At 40.8% G+C, this 17,360-nt stretch overlaps 1 protein-coding gene across 4 annotated transcripts in view; it reads right to left on the reverse strand.

The window, feature by feature from the left end:
- LOC107086799 (zinc finger protein 536-like) overlaps positions 1 to 17,360 on the reverse strand; it is a 291,793-nt gene that overhangs the window by 135,573 nt on the left and 138,860 nt on the right. For 3 of the 4 annotated variants that reach the window (XM_015377994.1, XM_015377995.1, XM_015377996.1), the window contains one exon: positions 4,072 to 6,353. In XM_015377994.1, coding sequence (XP_015233480.1) covers positions 4,072 to 6,352 — 2,281 coding nt within the window. In that variant the 5' untranslated portion in view covers position 6,353. Of the gene's footprint in view, positions 1 to 4,071; positions 6,354 to 11,565; positions 11,587 to 17,360 lie in introns of those variants that run through there. The other variant, XM_015377997.1, reaches the window with a different exon arrangement.

Here is a 17,360-nt window from a genome sequence, read left to right on the forward strand (position 1 = left end):
CCATCCATCCATCCATCCATCCATCCATCCATCCATCCATCCATCCATCCATCCATCCATCCATCCATCCATCCATCCATCCATCCATCCATCGTCTCTCTTAGTGCTGTTAAATATCATCTCAAAGGTAAAGTACCAGAGTTCACCTTCGTTCACAGTAGACATGTTATTGTTGATTACTATAATTTAAGTGTAACTCTAAATTGCTGCGGGTAGGTGGTGAGACAGAGGCCATCATGCATGCATTCTCACACAGACAGACATAAACAACCAGAGAGAATCAAACAACCGTTGTATTTTTTTTTTTTTCAACAGCAACGTTATTAAGATAAAAACAATGGTACAGTGACCACATCCTGTTCACAGCAGAAGATTGTGATATATATGTTAACACAAGCCAAACCACCCCCGACCCACTGGTACACACTAACGTAGAGACGGTACATGACACCTATATCAACACATATTTCTCACACGTTAAACTTTCTAATTCGAGTGTCCCTGAGCTTGAAACACCAAGCCAGTCTCTGTGAGGAACGACTAGCAAGTCGTAGCAGAAAAAAAGGTTAAAGAACATCTGATTAGGTAGGTTTTTCCTAAGCTTTACAGCAGGAGTAAAGCAATACCTCTGGTGGAGTTTAGCTTTCTAAAACTCAGCAGTAAACGCGTCAGTGGCAACACAGGCAGCGGTGATTACTGCTCTGAGGGAGACGAACCAACTGTACAAAAACCACATATATGCACTAAACAGCACAGCAAGGCTTTGGAAAACCAATAACTTTACCAAAAACTTACTAGATTTAACCCTGGGAAAGATTTAACAACACCAACTATTTGATCAGTTTAACCCTCACCGTAAAAACGACCTAGAAATAAATACTTAAACTAACTGTATTTATCCTTAATTTGAGTAGGTAAATAGGATGATTTGCCGATGGAGTTAGTATTTTAGATTATAAGTAGAAAATATGCACTTGAAATATGACATTGCAATTGTTTTTTTGTTTTTTTATTTTGAATATACAGTATAATCCTCAATTCAAGAGAAAATTGACTTTCTATTGGAACTCTCATTTAACTACTCAAATGAAGGGTAAATACACTTAATTTAAGAATTTTTTCCCTTTTTCTAGATTGTTTTTCCAGTGTTGTTGTCATTAAAAGTTTGAATATTCAGAATTATTTTCTGCATTGCAAAACGATCTAGAGATGAGCAGAAATGTCTTAAATTACGTCCATTTGCAGTTAATTTCAGCAGGTAAATGAGATAGTTTCCCAATGGAATGAGTATGTTTACCCTTAAAATAAGATAGTTAGATAAAATGCAGTTGAAATAGGAAAATGCAATTGTTTTTTTCTTATTTTAAATGTAAATTGTCTTGTTCCATTGGCAAAATGTCTCTTTTACCTCATCAATTCAAGAACAAATGCACTTATCTTAAGAAACATGACTTCAAATTCTAGATTTTGTTTTTTTTTTCAATTTGGCAAAATGTCTCACTTACCTCCTAAATTCAAAAAATTACTTATTTAGATAAAAAAAAAAATTGCAGTGTGTGCAGCTGAGTCTTCTTCTAAAGTTACAAACTGCCACAAGCTTTAGCAATCAGAACTGAGGTGCTTAAGTCAAAATAGACAAGAGACGGTGCTGGAGATGCTAAGATGGAAGAAAAAAGGGGGGGGGCGGCTGGGGTTATACAGAGGGAAAAACTTCCAGCATTAAAATTAAGAAGATAATTACATCCGCAACACCCCCACCCTGTTGAGAAAGTGTTATGTTTAATAGTCTCTATAAAGAAAATAGGTTTTTATCTCGCTCTCATTTTCATTAATTCCTAATTGGGGTGGGGGGTTGTCTGTTATTATTTCTTAGATTAAAATAAACATAGCCTGTCCCATGTTCAAACCCATCACAACACACAGGCATGATAAGGACTTCATGCCTCTGTGAATAAATAAACAATTTTGTCTCCACTGGTGGAATTAAGTTCCTTACAGCCTTAAGCTAAGCCACTCTGATTTATATTTATATATATTTATTTAAATTTTGTTCTTAAAAGACTCAAGAGTACATCCTCGCGTTTGCAAATGAAGTTCACTGTTTTTTTTCCTGACCTGCTTTATATGTATATCTTTAATTAGTGTCTTGTTTAGCTTAAACCGGCTGATTATCGCATATCCGTGACCTAATTACTGCACACGATTTTTAATGCCAGCATTGTGCCCTAAGGAGCAACCAAAAGTTACCTTTAAAAACTAGTGTAATCATTAGCAATGAGCTGCCCCTAATCCTACTAAACATACACTTATCTAGCCCCGGCCGGTTTGCTGGGTGAGGGAGGGGTGGAGGGGGGGAATTCTCCTCTGTGTTTATTAAAGACATTTATTAATCACTGTGGTTAAAACAAGTCCGTCCCCACGCTGCTAGTCTTTACCCATGCTCCACAGGGATCTTAGCGACTAACCTGCTAATGAGAATGCAATTGTGAACCTGGTCTTTTCTTGGATCGTTTTCTCTGGAGTCATCTGACACTTAGTGGGAACTGTGGTGAAAAATATTACAAAATTAACTGTCTGTTTTCCTTCCAGTGACTCCACATATCCAAAGTCTAATTATTTCCAGCTATATGAATGTTTATAATATTAATATTCATCTTAAAGGTCATAGTTACAACTTTTCCATCAAAACAACTTTCAACAACAATAGAACAAGGGGCTAATTTTAGAGAGAAAATTACATAGAATTATTGTTTGATTAAAGTTTGACGAGTCCAAAATACCAAAATATTTACTTCTGGTTACGATAGCTCCATTAGCTCTGTGATGGAGCTAAAATGGCTTCATCTCAGTTTCAAGACCCCCAAAAATATAAAATAAAAACAGAAAAGATGGATCAGGTCGAATTGAGGCAAAAGGGAACACAGAGGTTTCCTCTTTCATTCTACAAGGGTAAGTTAAGGCCGTTCCTCAATTCACAAGAATGCGAGTTTGGACTCGTGTCCTCGCCAAGTATGTTCTTGAGAATAACACACGGAAGTGGACTCTATATTTATGCACGCCGCATAAATATGGGTCAATAGGAACAGAAGCGTACTGATGACATCACCACATGCTCATCTCGTCTTGAGCTGCATTTCACCTCCTGTTATTAATAGTCTCTAGAATATAATGAATTATTACTTTTTTTCATTTAGTGCGGGAATAATAATGAACACAGTCAGATAAACACAAAGCAAATGAACATTTAGCTAAATATCACAGAAAAGTCGCCATCAGTGCCAACCGTACTTCACACAAGACTATGCAGAGAGAGGGCTGCTGCAGACGGGCTAACGCTAGCAGTTAGTCTCAGAGCTACTCTGGTTGCGGCGGTCCTCTCAACTTCGGAATCTTCTTTTTTAATAGCGCATTAAATCAGTAAATGGGCCATCTAGAGACGCTTAAAAGTATTATGTTCCCGTCTGAAAAGATCTTAAAACTTACTTTTACTGAACAACGGCAACACAAAAACCTTTAACTTAATACTCTGAGCTCTGTGAGCGCTAACCTGGTAGCAGCTGCTGCCGCAGTGCATGCTGGGACAGCTGTCAATCTGGAGAATAGACAAGCCTGCTCTGATGCATGCTGGGTAAAGAGGGGGGGGCGAGAACATCCGGGGACTTTGTCTGTTTTGGTCTTCTTGTTCTTGTGAATTAGAACAGTGCTAGGGCTGAGCATGATGATGTTTCTCAAGTACACATATTGAGAAACGGCCTTAGTATTTGTCAGGTTAGCATTAGCATTAGCTGGCCCTAGCAACCAGCAAGAAAACAGTACAGAAAGAGAGCAGGTAAGATGAGTGTACCATCTAGTGGTCAGGAGGACCTAAACTTGTAGCTATTGCCTTTGAATCACTCTTCAGGGTGAAGCTGCGTGAAGAGTGTATCTATGCTGAGTCAAAAATGAATCTTTGTTGTGAAAATAATCTGTGGTTTCTTTCTAAACAAATCTTTAAAAATCGATTGCTCGAAAAAGTAAAATTACTGTTTTAGGAGCGTACAATGAACCCATTTTAGGATTTTGTTCTGGTACCTGAAGATGGCGATGAGGGATGTGGACTATCATCTTGGATGCTTCCTGTCTGGGACTGTCCTCCCCCCGCACCGCTCTCTTCGGTCACGTTTGACGAACCGGGAGTAGTGGAACGGCTAATGGACTGGGACTCGGGGTCACTCGCTGAGCCGCGGCGTTCATCCACACCTTGATGAAGACCTTCATCGATGCCTCTCCTGTCTTTACCATGAATTCGGGAGTGGACAATCATCTGATGGTAGGTTCTGAAGACGCGGCCACAATCAGGGCACTCTGAAGGCTTTTCCTTCAGACTGGAAATGCTGAAGTCGATATTTGGGGCTCCTAAACCAGACAGGCCTCCAGGGGCTTCAGTGCCACCATGGTGCGTGATTAGATCACGATGACTTTCAAAGCCTCTTCCGTCCTCCTTCGTGGGAATCATAGCCCCACTAGAAGCCTTGGTTCCCTGCATGCCCTCAGAGAGCTGCTTCTGTTTGGAGCTTTCACTGGAAGCAATCATAGGGTAGTCTTGCTTGTCCTTTCCGTAGGAGGCTAGGGCCACGGCACCACTTATCTCATCTTCCTGCCCAGAGGCTAAATGCTGCTGGTGCTGCTGCTCCTTCGGCATGAAAGCCCTGTCCATTGCCATGCCACGCGCCATGATCTGCCATGCTTGGTAACTGTTGAGAGAGTCCATTTCTGCAACCTTTGCAGCCGCCTGAAGGCGCTCCATGCAGCTGGATTTGAGAGGCGGCACAAGGTTGAGACATCCAAGGAGTGAGCGTTTTTCGTTTTCACCAAGCCCATGAGCCATACCTCCTGCCATTGGTCCTAACAGCTTCCCTAACATCTCTTTCTCCTTCATGGCGATCCCTGCTTTAGCCAACATCTGGTGCTGCTCGCTGAGGCCTTGTTTGTCAGGTGAAAGAAAACCTCCTTGAAGACATGAAATGTAGCGGGAATAAAGATTGGCATGAGCCTCTTGAGCTAAATTGCTCATGCTGTTAACAGCAGCTATATCCTGCTCACTGGGCTGTGGCGGCTTGCTCTTAATGGCTAGCTTGTTTAGGTGGACCTTCATATGGTTCTTCAGAAACCACGGTTCCTTAAAGCGACGACCGCAGATTTGACAGCAGTGCTCAAAGGAGTCCTTATGCTTTCGCATGTGACCCTTCAGAAACCACGCTTGGCTGAAGACTTGGCCACAGACGTCACATCGAAATTCAGTGGCCATCTGCATGCCACCAGCCCCACCGGCACCTTGTCCTTGTGTGGTCTCAGCAGTGATGTGGGCTTTCTCCACATGACTTATCAGCTCTTCTTCGTGTGAGGCAGCAAATTCACAGAGAGTACATTTGTAGGGCTTGTGGAGAATACGAATGTGGCGGTCTAATTCTTCACGCTTCTTGAACTTCCCTTTGCAGAAGGTACAACGGTAGCCATTGGCTGGATTCATGGATTGTTCCTCCTGGCTCGTGGGCTTGGGTGAAGAAGAGGGCTGAGAAATTGTGTCTGGAGTGGCGAGGCCAGAAATCGGAGGAGGACCACAGGCTGACGGCATTGGCTGCTGATGGGTGTTGGAGCTGCTATTGAGGACAAGATGGGGCGTTTGAGCTGTCTGGAGAAGACTTGCACTGCCTCTCATCTGCTTATCTCTCAAGATTGCCCTCTCCTCCAGTTCATGAAGCAGCCTGTTTTCCTCTCGGACACGGCCACGGCCCTTACCCAGGTTTCCTAGTTTGTGAGTGCGGAGATGGATCTTCAAGTTGCCCTTTTGAGCTGCCCTGTGATCACAGTATGGGCACTTGAACGGCTTCTCGCCCGTGTGCGTGCGCATGTGGAGTGAAAGGATGCTGTTAAAACGGAAACGTTTGCCACAAAGCGGACAGGGATACTTTCTATTCTTGCGAGCATCATCTTCTATATCATTCATCTGCGACATGATGCCCAGGTTTTGGCCGTTGAGAAACTGCTGAAGGTCAACACGGCCATTTAACCCACTCAGTGCGCCTGCGTCAATATCTCGGTTGAGCTGATTGGCTAACAGGGCCATCTGACTGCTAATAGGTTGACTGGCCAGGGCTGCGTGATGCGTCTTCTCATCCAGAGGCGTGACAGCCTTCTCTTCGGGGATCTGCTGAGGGCGGTGTAGGTCAGGAAAGGCGTGTCCTAGTTGGGCAGTGAGCTGGTGAAGCTTTTGACTGATGGGGTAGCGGCCATTTAAAACTGCGCTACTGAGATGGGCATCAGTGTCAGGCACTGCTGAAGATACACCAAGACATAAACTGGAGTCCTCCATCCTGTGAGACAAGACACAAAATGAGAAATCTGTTAGAAGTAGGAAATGAAGAAGACATAACACACGTTTGTAAAGAACACTATTCAAATCTGGTTTGATGCTCATTTAAATTAAAAAATGAAGTACAAATGTACCAGTTTTCCCCTATTTGGAAAATGACCCTTTGTTCCATACAGAAGAGATATAGATTTATGTTTTAATTGCAGTATGATGTGTTTTGATGTGTATACACTTTTTGTATACAGAATGACAATAAATGTTGTCCAGATCTAAGTCTAGATGACTTCGGAAGGAAATGTGAAAGGAGGCAATTTTTTATTTATTTTTTCTTCAAATTCAAGCTATTTTTCAAGTACTGTTGCACCAATACCGGTACTAAAATGGTGGTATCATTATTGGCCAGTAACCAACAAATAGGGCACCAATACCATTTTGAGAGACAAAAGTTTATTCAACTATTCTCACCCATTCCAGGTTGGCAATAAAAAGTTCTACTGGATTCACTTTGTATTAGTCTTTTTCCTGCTTCACAAAGGTAAGCAGCAGCTTGACAAAGCCATGATGGCAAATATTTTACATCCAAGTAGTATGCAGTTCTTCACATATACACAATAAACATCAATTTCAAAAAGATGGTATCGGTATTGGCCAATACTGCACAGCCAGGTATCGGTATCAGGGCCCAAAAATGGCATCGGCGCAACACTAATTTCAAGTAAAAGTTTCCTATTGTCTGTTCTCTTGTCATTAGAAATTATGACGATGTATTGAGATTTTCATAATGATATAGCTCTGGAAAAACTAACGAGATCTTGTCTATTGCAGCCGTTGGACAGCAGCGGACTAATAGGCTCGGCTGATGGTAAGATGATAAAATGGATGTTTGCCTATTTACATTTTTATATTGAGGATCTATTCTGCCTTTTTTGAATCAGATTAATGTCATCAAATGAAATATCAACATCAAGAAATGGTCCTGAAAACAACCGACAGGCGTGGTGTAAGGATTTAAACAATAATATTTCTGTAGAGGAGCAGCAGAAAGCCCAGACAAAATCCCTTAATGCTTAATAAAAAAGGTTGATGAGAAACTACAACAGTTTATTGTCTGTTAATAGTGAAATTTACCACAGCAGGATCCTGAAAATCTGCGATCCGATCATACAGTAGCAGGCATTAGAAATGGCCCTTCCCAGTCAAACGCCAGCCGAACAGCAGCCCACTTTCCTGCGGCTCCCAGCCAAATCCCCTCCAACTTCCAGCCATTTGAGTGACCCCCTCCTTCTCCTGGGCGTGCATATTTTTTTTTTTAGTCTGACTCCATCCTTTCACTAAAGGATGACCAGGAGATGATGCTTCACTTTAGATCTTAATGTCCACAAATCATGACAAAAAGAATATTTTAGAACAAAGATTGATGTTTAAAAAGGAATTGCAGGGGACCAGCTAAGGGCCAGCTAAGGGCCCATCAGGGAAAGTGAGGAAATTTTGAATGGCTACTACTGTAATTTAAAATCTACAGTAGCAGCCATTCAAAATGGCTCTTCCCAGTCAAATGGCAGCCCACTTCCCTGCATCTCCCAGCAAAATCCCCTCCAACTTCCAGCCACTGGCCTTCTCCTGGGCGTACATATTTTTTTACTCTGACTACTCTGATTACTCACTGATTTACAGGGTCCGACCAGGAGATGATGCTTCTATTTAGATCTTAATGTCCACAAATCATGACTGACAGAATATTTTAGAACAAAGATTGATGTTTAAAAAGGAATTGTAGAGGATGAGCCAAGGAACCATCATGGAAAGTGGGGACATTTTGAATGGCTGCTACTGTAGATGATCCAAGTGTTTAACTATAGAGAAACTAGCTTGTTGAATTGCTGTGTTTCCAAGAGACATGTAGTGATGAATGAACTTCAATGGGAGAAGCAATTTCAGCAGCTGTATAGGAAATTATGGATTTTAAATGTAGGTTATTATATGATAGTATCAAACCTGGGATTATTGTCTGTTTGGCAGAGAAGAAGATTTGTTTATTACTGTAACCGTCTCATCCTGCATGGGAATCCAGGAACAAATCTCAACATTTAGAGCTTGTCTTGCAAGTCGATAACTGGATGCAATCAGCTGTTTTTCCTTAATGGAAACTTCTAACCAGTCCGACTGAATGGTCTGTAAAGCGTATTGAGATGACATGTTGGTGCTATAAAAATAAAGTAATTTGAATTGAAGCAGCACACAGTCTCATTGCTTTTTATCCATATTTGTTCTGTTCTTCTGTTCTCTCTTATTTTTATATGTAACTTATGATTTTAAGTGTTGTTCTTTACTTTGTTTTGCCTTGAACTCTGTTCAAATAAAGCAAATAACTGACAATAAACATGTATAAAGGCACTAAAGGGGTTTCTTGCGATCCTGCGATGTGACCAAACTATCCAAAGCAGCGCTGTCTCTCAGGGCGTCCACTCTCTCTGACGTTTATACCTGATGCTATATCTTTTTAACACTGAGGGCTTTGAGGGTTTCTGCGACGTCTTCTAACATTTTTTCAAACGGCACTGGATGGAATAATTACTCTGCTACTAAGTGAGAGGTGTGTAATTAAGCTATTAGTGCCCATCCTATCAGAATTCCTTCAATTACACGCCTTAATGAAAAAGCACGGCTAAACTGTTGGAAAGCTACCTCAATACAACAATTATGATATTTACGACAGCACTTCAAACAAAAAGGGTTGATCAAGTGAACAAAGAGTTCTTATTCAAATTTTACTCACTTTCTTTGTCAAGAAGTTAAAAGTCTCAATGGATTTATCCTATACCTGTGTTTATCTATTTTTCAGTTGCTTTTCCTCTTATCAATCTTGTTCTGCACTTAAGAAATAAAACTGAATTATTTTTGTTCTCCTGCTTCTTCTACTGCGGAAAATATTTTTTTCTTTTCATATGTGTAACATGAGCAGATAAATAATTAAAAAAAAGCGAGTAACAATGGTTTAATGCCGACCCATCTGTTCTCCAGATGGAGCGTTAGAAGGAGCCATTCCCACCATTCCCGGCTGTTTGCTCGGGTCAAACCCTGCGAAGCGATGACCACGCTTCTGCTTTCGTCAACAAAATATCGTATAATAACTCATTAAGCTGATTAGAAGGCTGCCTGGTTAGAGTGGCTCCATGAGGATAAGTTAAGCTGACGTACCAGGCTGGTTTCAGGATGGCTTCCCTTCATGGGAGGCACCACCACCAAAAACATTGTTAGAGAAGCTAAGGCCATCTAAACGCAGGTGGGGATTTAAAACATTTTGGGCCCAAGGCAAATTCAGCCAGGGGGGCATACATTATGTTCTACATTTTGTCCCTCTCTTTTTTTTGTTTTCCTCTCTATGTTTTGTACCCAGCTGACTTTTCATGCTGTCTCAAAAGGAATGAAAGATTTTTTCCAAGCACTAAGCTCACTTAGCTGATTGCTCCTTCCTGTGTTTCCAAAAAGGCAAAAGTAAATAACCCAGTCCTTCTTTTCACTGTAGACAAGCCATGATCTGCTTATCTGTTCTCCATTTTTCATTTGGATGAAATAATAGCTGCATGAATCATGACAGCAGACAAGATAGAGGAGAGCAGGAGGCGGGGTTACCAATCTACTCGCTCTGGAGAGCAGAGTTCGCTGCTTTTAGATGTTGTTGCCAAAGTCTCCAGTAGCAGAAAAAAGTCGGTAGATTTGGCACTAGGCGCTTTTTTGAAATAAAACTGCCAGAGGGGTCTGAAAAGTGGCTAAATATAGCGACAAAGGCGCTAAGTTGGCAACACTGCTCTTTGCATTGTTTGTTTTCAAATGGTTTGCTGCTGAATGTTTGGACCTTTCTGAACATGTGCAGCAAATGGACTGATCCAATATGGTGGACACTGAGACACAATATTATAAGCGTTCTGATGGCATTTTAGGTAAAGGATTTTGATCAAAAACATAATTAATGTGCACAAATAAGGAATAGTTGTATAAACCATACATGTAAACACAGTTTTATGGGGCCCCCAGGAACTTGGCAGGTAACTGTCTAGTATTGCCTAATGGTAAATCTAGCGTAAGAGTTTATCAGATTCCATTTTGTCTTTCTCCTCCCACTATTTCTGCATTAGGCAGGGCAACCTACAGCCATCTTTGCTTGGTTTGTCATCTGGTTCGCTCGTCCTCTGTCTTCTCTCAGTGGGAGGTTAGTAGACATAAGCGGCGTCTGTTCCTGTAGTGGCCAGGCTCTCCAGCCCACTGCTGATGCTGGATTCTTATCTTGAGGACATGAATTAGACAATGTGACCAGTTTCCAGTTGTGCGTAGAGGAATGCATCAGCCGTGGGCAGCCCTCTGAGCACCGCTTGTTTCTCTGCTTTTTCTCTGTTCTGTCAACTTAAATGAAACAGTTGGATGTGCTTCTGTCAAAGCCTGCTTAAGTTTTCAACAAAAATCGTCTGATTGTGCTCTCATTTTGACTTGAATGGCGCCGCAATTATCTTAGGAATAACTCATATTGTATAAATATACGGTGTCTATCATCAGCCGAGCGTATATATGGGAGATCTTATTTGAATGGGCCTTTTTTTCAGAAGCTGCTGCCTTTTGGAATCAAAATCTGCAAAAAGAAAAAAAAAACTAGGTTGATGAGCTGTTGCTCATTTGGGGAGATAGCAGCTTGCCCTTTTCTCCAATTTGATTTCTGCCTTTATCTTTAACATATAACAAAGGCAGATAGACAATGGAATATTGTGAAATGAACTGACAAATCCAGTTTGTGTTTTTTCTTTCCCTTTCTCCTCTTTTTTTTTTTTTTTTTAATAAACGTATCCTGGCTGACGAGCATATGCAAATGAGGCCCATTTATATGCTTGCCTTGCTCCCGAGTCATTTTATATTTTTTCCCCTGATTAAAAAGGACATTTCCTATGTGACACCAACCCCCCCACACACATCAACACACGCGCGCCAGGGAATACGAGGGCGGCGTGCACGGACGCACAGACACACGGGAAAGACAAGCAGCCAACACCACCTCTTTGACTACAGACAAGCATTGAGTGTGCCGATGCCCTCTAAAGAACCGCCGAGCGGCTCGCAGCTCAGCCTCCACTCTCTTCTTCTCCCTTCACAGAGTTTCAAAACAAACAATTCTTACAGCAAAAATGTTTCATCCAGTTGAGAGTTTGGGTTTTTTGTATTCTTACCGGTCTCATTAAGTCAACCTGCGACCCGTTTGGTCCTAAAACGTCTCATTGTCTCCAGCACCGCTGTTAGAACAACAGATGTACTTCTATAGCGGTGTAGTATCTCGTCTGCCGTTATTCTAACCTGAATACACCTTATCATTTCCTGGCATGTGAAGCAGTGCTGCCTCATTAAAACTATTGGCTCCTCTGATACCTCGAAAACCACAAAGACTTCCTTTAGCATTTTCTCACGACACTGCCGTTGCTGTCTTTATAGTTTGTGGTTTAATATTCAGCAGAGCACCACGTGCACCCATAAAAACCAACCCCGCTGCACATTTCCAACAAAAAAAAAAAAGTGATTTCTTGGTTTCTTTTTCAGTCCTCTGCTTAATTATGAGTGGTATCTTGAACACAATGGATGTGTGTTTCAGTTTGTGCTCAGTTCATTTCCGTTATCAATAATGGCATGTTTCCTAAATGCATGCTGGGATTTAAATATTAGTTTCTTTGCTCTCACTGTAAGCATATTAATGATTGTTTCTGTATTATGACCTTCAGGCATGGTCAGAGGCATACGATGGCACATTAGAGGCATGGTTATGGGACTAATTTTTTAAATAATTTTTGTGTCCAGAGTGAAATATTCTAAATGAAAAAAGCTAAATGTTTTGGGGTTTTTTTGTATAAGGAGCATTTTGTTGCAATGCTTTAATTTATTACATCTGTCTGTTCGTCTTTTCCTGTTGGCTGTGACTCCATCCTGGAGAGGAATATCAGCTGTGCTGCAGCCATCAACTCTTATGTTTATAGATGTTTGAGATCGGCCTGTTTTCCAGTGTAGTCCTGTTTCTCTGACTGTGACTGGCTGGATATGCTCTCTTCATCCTCTGACATGGGATCTGGCTCGGAGCTTTGAATCAATCTGACTGGATGATCTGGTAGCTGTAAAGTGCCTTGAGATGACGTGTTGTGAATTGGCGCTATAGAAATAACCTGAATTGAATTGAAATTGAAATATAAAACAGAAATTCTGCTACTGAAGATGAATTCCTTCCAGCTATCATTGCAACCCTAACTCCTTTAAAGGGGAACAGAAGACCTCGCCTGTTCAGCCAGGCCAACAATACCCTTTAACGACCCCCCTTTCAGAGACATAGACAGGTATGGGGCAATGCAGGCTAACAAAAGATGCCAAATGACTCCCATTCCAAAGGGGTGGACCCGTTCGTCCGTTTTAATTTGCATGTTTAAAAAAAAAAAAAAAAACAAGTTTAAGCATGTTTTTCTGTTCTTCTTCTTTTAACTCAATCAGAAACACTTTAATAATCCAAGAGGGAAATTACTTATGTTACATGCTCCAGATACAGTGTTATATGTATATAGAAATATATATATATATATATATGCATATGTATAACTATGAATCCAAGTAAAGTGATAGTGACGCTGTGCACAAATAGTGTAAGGAATGAATAAATGTCAAACTCCACTGAATTACAGAAATAAATGATTATAATCTCCAAATAAACATGCTTATTTCCATGATGAATGTATGTGAAACATTTTTCCAAAACAGCTCTTCAAATTAGTCAAAAGTTTTTCTTTTTTCCCTGACATTTAGGACGAAACTGGATGAGGGTGGAGCTCAGAAAGGATCGAAAAGCCATTAGTCGGACTTGACTTTATTTTGGCGTGTATCGACATGATTCTCATCAGCTTAACACAATGCAATACCTCATTAAGTCCTCATGAACAAATTCATTGCTTTAAACAAATCAGTCATTATTCACAATGTGCTGAATTCAATCATTTTTGCACCAAATCATTAATGACACAGGGGGGTTGGAGAGGCGGCGTTCAGACGTGCGACGGACAATGTGGGGATTCGCCATATGTTACATGTGCTGAGATCAGAATGCTAAATATTTAGCTATTAGACAGACATCAGGGGCGTTCAGATTCATTAAAAAGACGCGTTTTCAAAGCACAATCAGAACTTCCTCATTGTCTCTAAGATCAATTACGTCTTAGCAAAAGACGGTTTAGTTTGTTAGGCAGAACACACCAGATATCAGCTTTTTTCCTCGCCTCCCGTTTTGTTCTGTTGCAGGTGGTCTTTGCAAGACGCCTAATTATTCCAATAAAAAAGAAAAAAAGCTGCCTTGTTTTCTTTCCTCTCTCTCTCGCACTTTGACTTCACTGCATTATTACTTTCTGTAATGAGGTGAAAACACTCTGCTCTGAACCCGCACTTGGAAAACAGTCGCACGACGCCGCGTTCAATCTAAACTCCATCCTGTGCCCTGAGCCACTTGATCAAAACCAATAACGCCACATTTTCAACGAGATGGGATCTCTAAAAACTGGACTCTTCTCTTTTTAAAGGGAAAAAAAACCCTGAATCAAAAGAAAGGCCTGAAATTGAATACTTTAAGGAAACAACAGATGTCTTCAAGCAAAAGTCAATTAGCATTTGAAGAGAAACATGTGGACTGGAAAATATCCATCTGTGTTACCTTTGCAATGACTTTTTCTTTAATAAGCTCTTTTTTGTCATTAATGTCCCAAATACTGTATGTTTTTGCTTTTAGCAATGACCCAAAAAACCCATAAGTCACTAAAGTTTTGTCAAGAGTCTCTGCCTTTTTAAATCTTTATATGCACCTTGATCAGCAGGTAAAAACCACGTAAGCGTGATCAATAAACGACTATGAATGAGTCGACCTCCAGCTGGCATCATGATGAGTCATGTTTAATACAGAAACAGGACCTTTAAATAACTGACTGGGTGAAAGCTCTGTTGCCATTACTTCACTGGTGGCTCTTCAACATTTCCTGTAAGGTGTCAGCACTTTAAACACCATAAAGCAAACCGGGACATAGAAAGGTTAAAACTGTCCAAAACGAAACAAAGCTAAGCAGATTTTATTTGGAACAGTAGAACCCATTCAAAATTTCCCCACTTTCCTTGACTGGTCCTTGGCTGGTCCCCTGCAAGTCCTTTTTAAACATCAATCTTTGTTCTAAAATATTATTTCTGTCATGATTTGTGGACATTAAGATCTAGAGAGAAGCGTCATCTCCTGGTCAGATCCTGTAATTTAGTGAAACGGTGGAGTCAGAGTAAAAAAATATGCACGCCCAAGAGAAGGCCAGTAGCTGGAAGTTGGAGGGAAGTGGGCAGGCGTTTGACTGGGAAGGGCCATTTTGAATGGCTGGTGCTATATTTTTCGTTCGAACGGCAAGAATAAAAAAAAAAATCATGTAACTTTTACAGGCTTCTCAACAGGGCAAAAATCGACACCGGTATCTTTTAATATGAACCAGGCATAAATCTTTTCATCCTTTCTAAAAAATAAACATCCAGAAGAGAGACCGAGTGGGTTGGTGTTGGATCAGGTTTGGTTCTCAGTCCTGGGCCATTTACTCCTGGTCTTCCTCTGTAACCAGGAATGAATGCCAACCACTGAAACCAACACAAAATGAGAGGAAAAACCACTCACATAGGACTCATGGGACTCATATAAGACTCATATAGGACTCATGCAGGACTCATATGGGACTGATATAGGACTCATATAGGACTCATATGGGACTCCTATGGAACTCATGTAGGACTCATATAGGACTGATGTGGGACTCTTATAGGACTCTTATAGGACTCATATAGGACTCATATGGGACTCCTATGGAACTCATGTAGGACTCATATAGGACTCTTATAGGACTCATATAGGACTCATATGGGACTCCTATGGAACTCATATAGGACTCTTATAGGACTCATATAGGACTCCTACAGGAATCATATAGGACCCTGCCAACTAATTTTGTGAGAATTACCATCAGCCCAATATGACTGATACCAAGGTGTTTTCTACATGGGGTTTTTGTTAATGTCTGTTTCAAACAATGGTTTGAATAGGCAGATCCTTTTTATTAGCTTACTTAGCTAATAGCCAAAGGAAAAGAAAGTATTGAGACAGCCAGTGGTGCTCAGTGAAAGCATAAACCACCTGCCTTGATGTCCTAACGTTACTAAACAGCCCCAAGGGGCCAGCAAGCTTGTTGACCAACCTTTGACCAACAAAGCAACTTAAGGGTAACTAATCCAGCAGATATTTTCAATCGACTTCAGAAAACGATTCTGCAGTTACTGATTAAAAAAATGAGCGGGTAAAAATGGAGAAAAACACCATAAACACGGGAAGTATGTCAAAAAAATCTACATTAACTACAAGTTAAAACCCTTTCAGGCTAGCTAGTGGTGTACTCTCAATCGCCTGCTCTGATTCCGGTGTTTGCCAGCTGGTAGACCCCTCCACTAATGCTAATGCTAACCTTTGTCCGCCATCGTTTTGCTTTCTTTCTGCACCCCATTGCCTGAGCTCCATCTCACCTCATTTAGTATTTCTATTGGTTCAGCCATGTGTGCTGTTGATGTTGGTTTTATAATTGAAAGAACACACATACATAGTTCGGATCTGTCAAAACTTAAGAAAACATTTTTTATCTCTGAAATTAAACCTTTTATTCTTTACCTCTCCAAACGTTCTGAGGATGTTTATTTTTGAGTATCGATAAATAGTCTGGCTTCAAAGCATACAGACAAGTCAGTTAATATTTTAATGAGTTCTGTGGATGCTTAGTAAAACAATGTTTTTGGTTGCAAAGTTGTAACTTTGACCTTAAAGTCGTACAAAATTAGAATGTTTCTTGTCAGGAAAACAAAACAACAACTAAAAAACAGAAATACTATTTTTTTTTTTATCGTTTTTCAAATATTTGTATTTCTCTTTCAAAAAAACTAAACAAAAAACTTAAAAGATGTTCATTATCTGTTTGATGTAGGACCAACTAAACTAATTTAAATTTAAAAAACAGTTTAAGATGTGTTGGAAGCAAGTTTTAATCTATGAAACTCAAAACTGCAAATAGAAAGTTAAATATTTCCCACTGTTGCCACAGCTGCGTTTTACTCAAAGGTTTAGTTCTAACCTTGCAGTCAACAATGTGACTTGAAAACCACACACTCAACAAACAAAGAATCTCTAACTTCTTTAAGCCAAGGGTAGAGTGGATAGAAGAGGAGTGGTGAAAACATCATCTCTTCCTTTAACCATCACACAAACCAACAGAGGGATTTTGAGGAGAGCGCAGACTGAATGGATGTGAATGAACAGGAGCCTCTGCTTTCCAGTCTTTCTTCTGAACAATGTATCATTGAGGGATGCTTAAGAGGTCCTGTCAACAGGTAGTTCAACTTTCAGTTCATCCCCACTGATCAGTCGGAGCCCTCCTGACAGCAAGAAAAGAAAGACACCGGGAGGGAGCGAGAGAGGCAAAAAGAAAAATGTTGTGGATCTTTTTATCTGTCCGTCGCTCTGACAGCCTTGCAGGAGATGCCAAGGGAGGAAGATCAATGCAGGACAAGCGGATTCCCACAGTTCATTGTTCCGGGGCAGCGAATCATCTTCCCAAGACAGACGGGAGCTCAAAGCTTCCCTTTATGATAACCATTCTGGTTATTATTCCCACTATGATGATGATGACCTGCAGATGTCTCTGTCTGGGACTGTGGTGGTGTGTGCGTGTGGAAGGTTTGTGTGTACGAACATCTGTGAACACCTCTCCTTGTGAGTGAGATGCAGTGGAGGTCAAAGTGGCAGAACCACTAATGGGGTGAATAAAGAGGAGCAACGAGTTACGTATTAACACTGTTTAGCTGATTCTCAGACCTTTGGCTGATTCTCAGACATTTGGCTGATTCTCAGACATTTGGCTGATTCTCAGACATTTGGCTGATTCTC

This window comes from Cyprinodon variegatus, unplaced genomic scaffold (assembly GCF_000732505.1).
Source record: "Cyprinodon variegatus isolate N-32 unplaced genomic scaffold, C_variegatus-1.0 Scaffold162, whole genome shotgun sequence".
Lineage (NCBI taxonomy): Eukaryota > Metazoa > Chordata > Actinopteri > Cyprinodontiformes > Cyprinodontidae > Cyprinodon > Cyprinodon variegatus.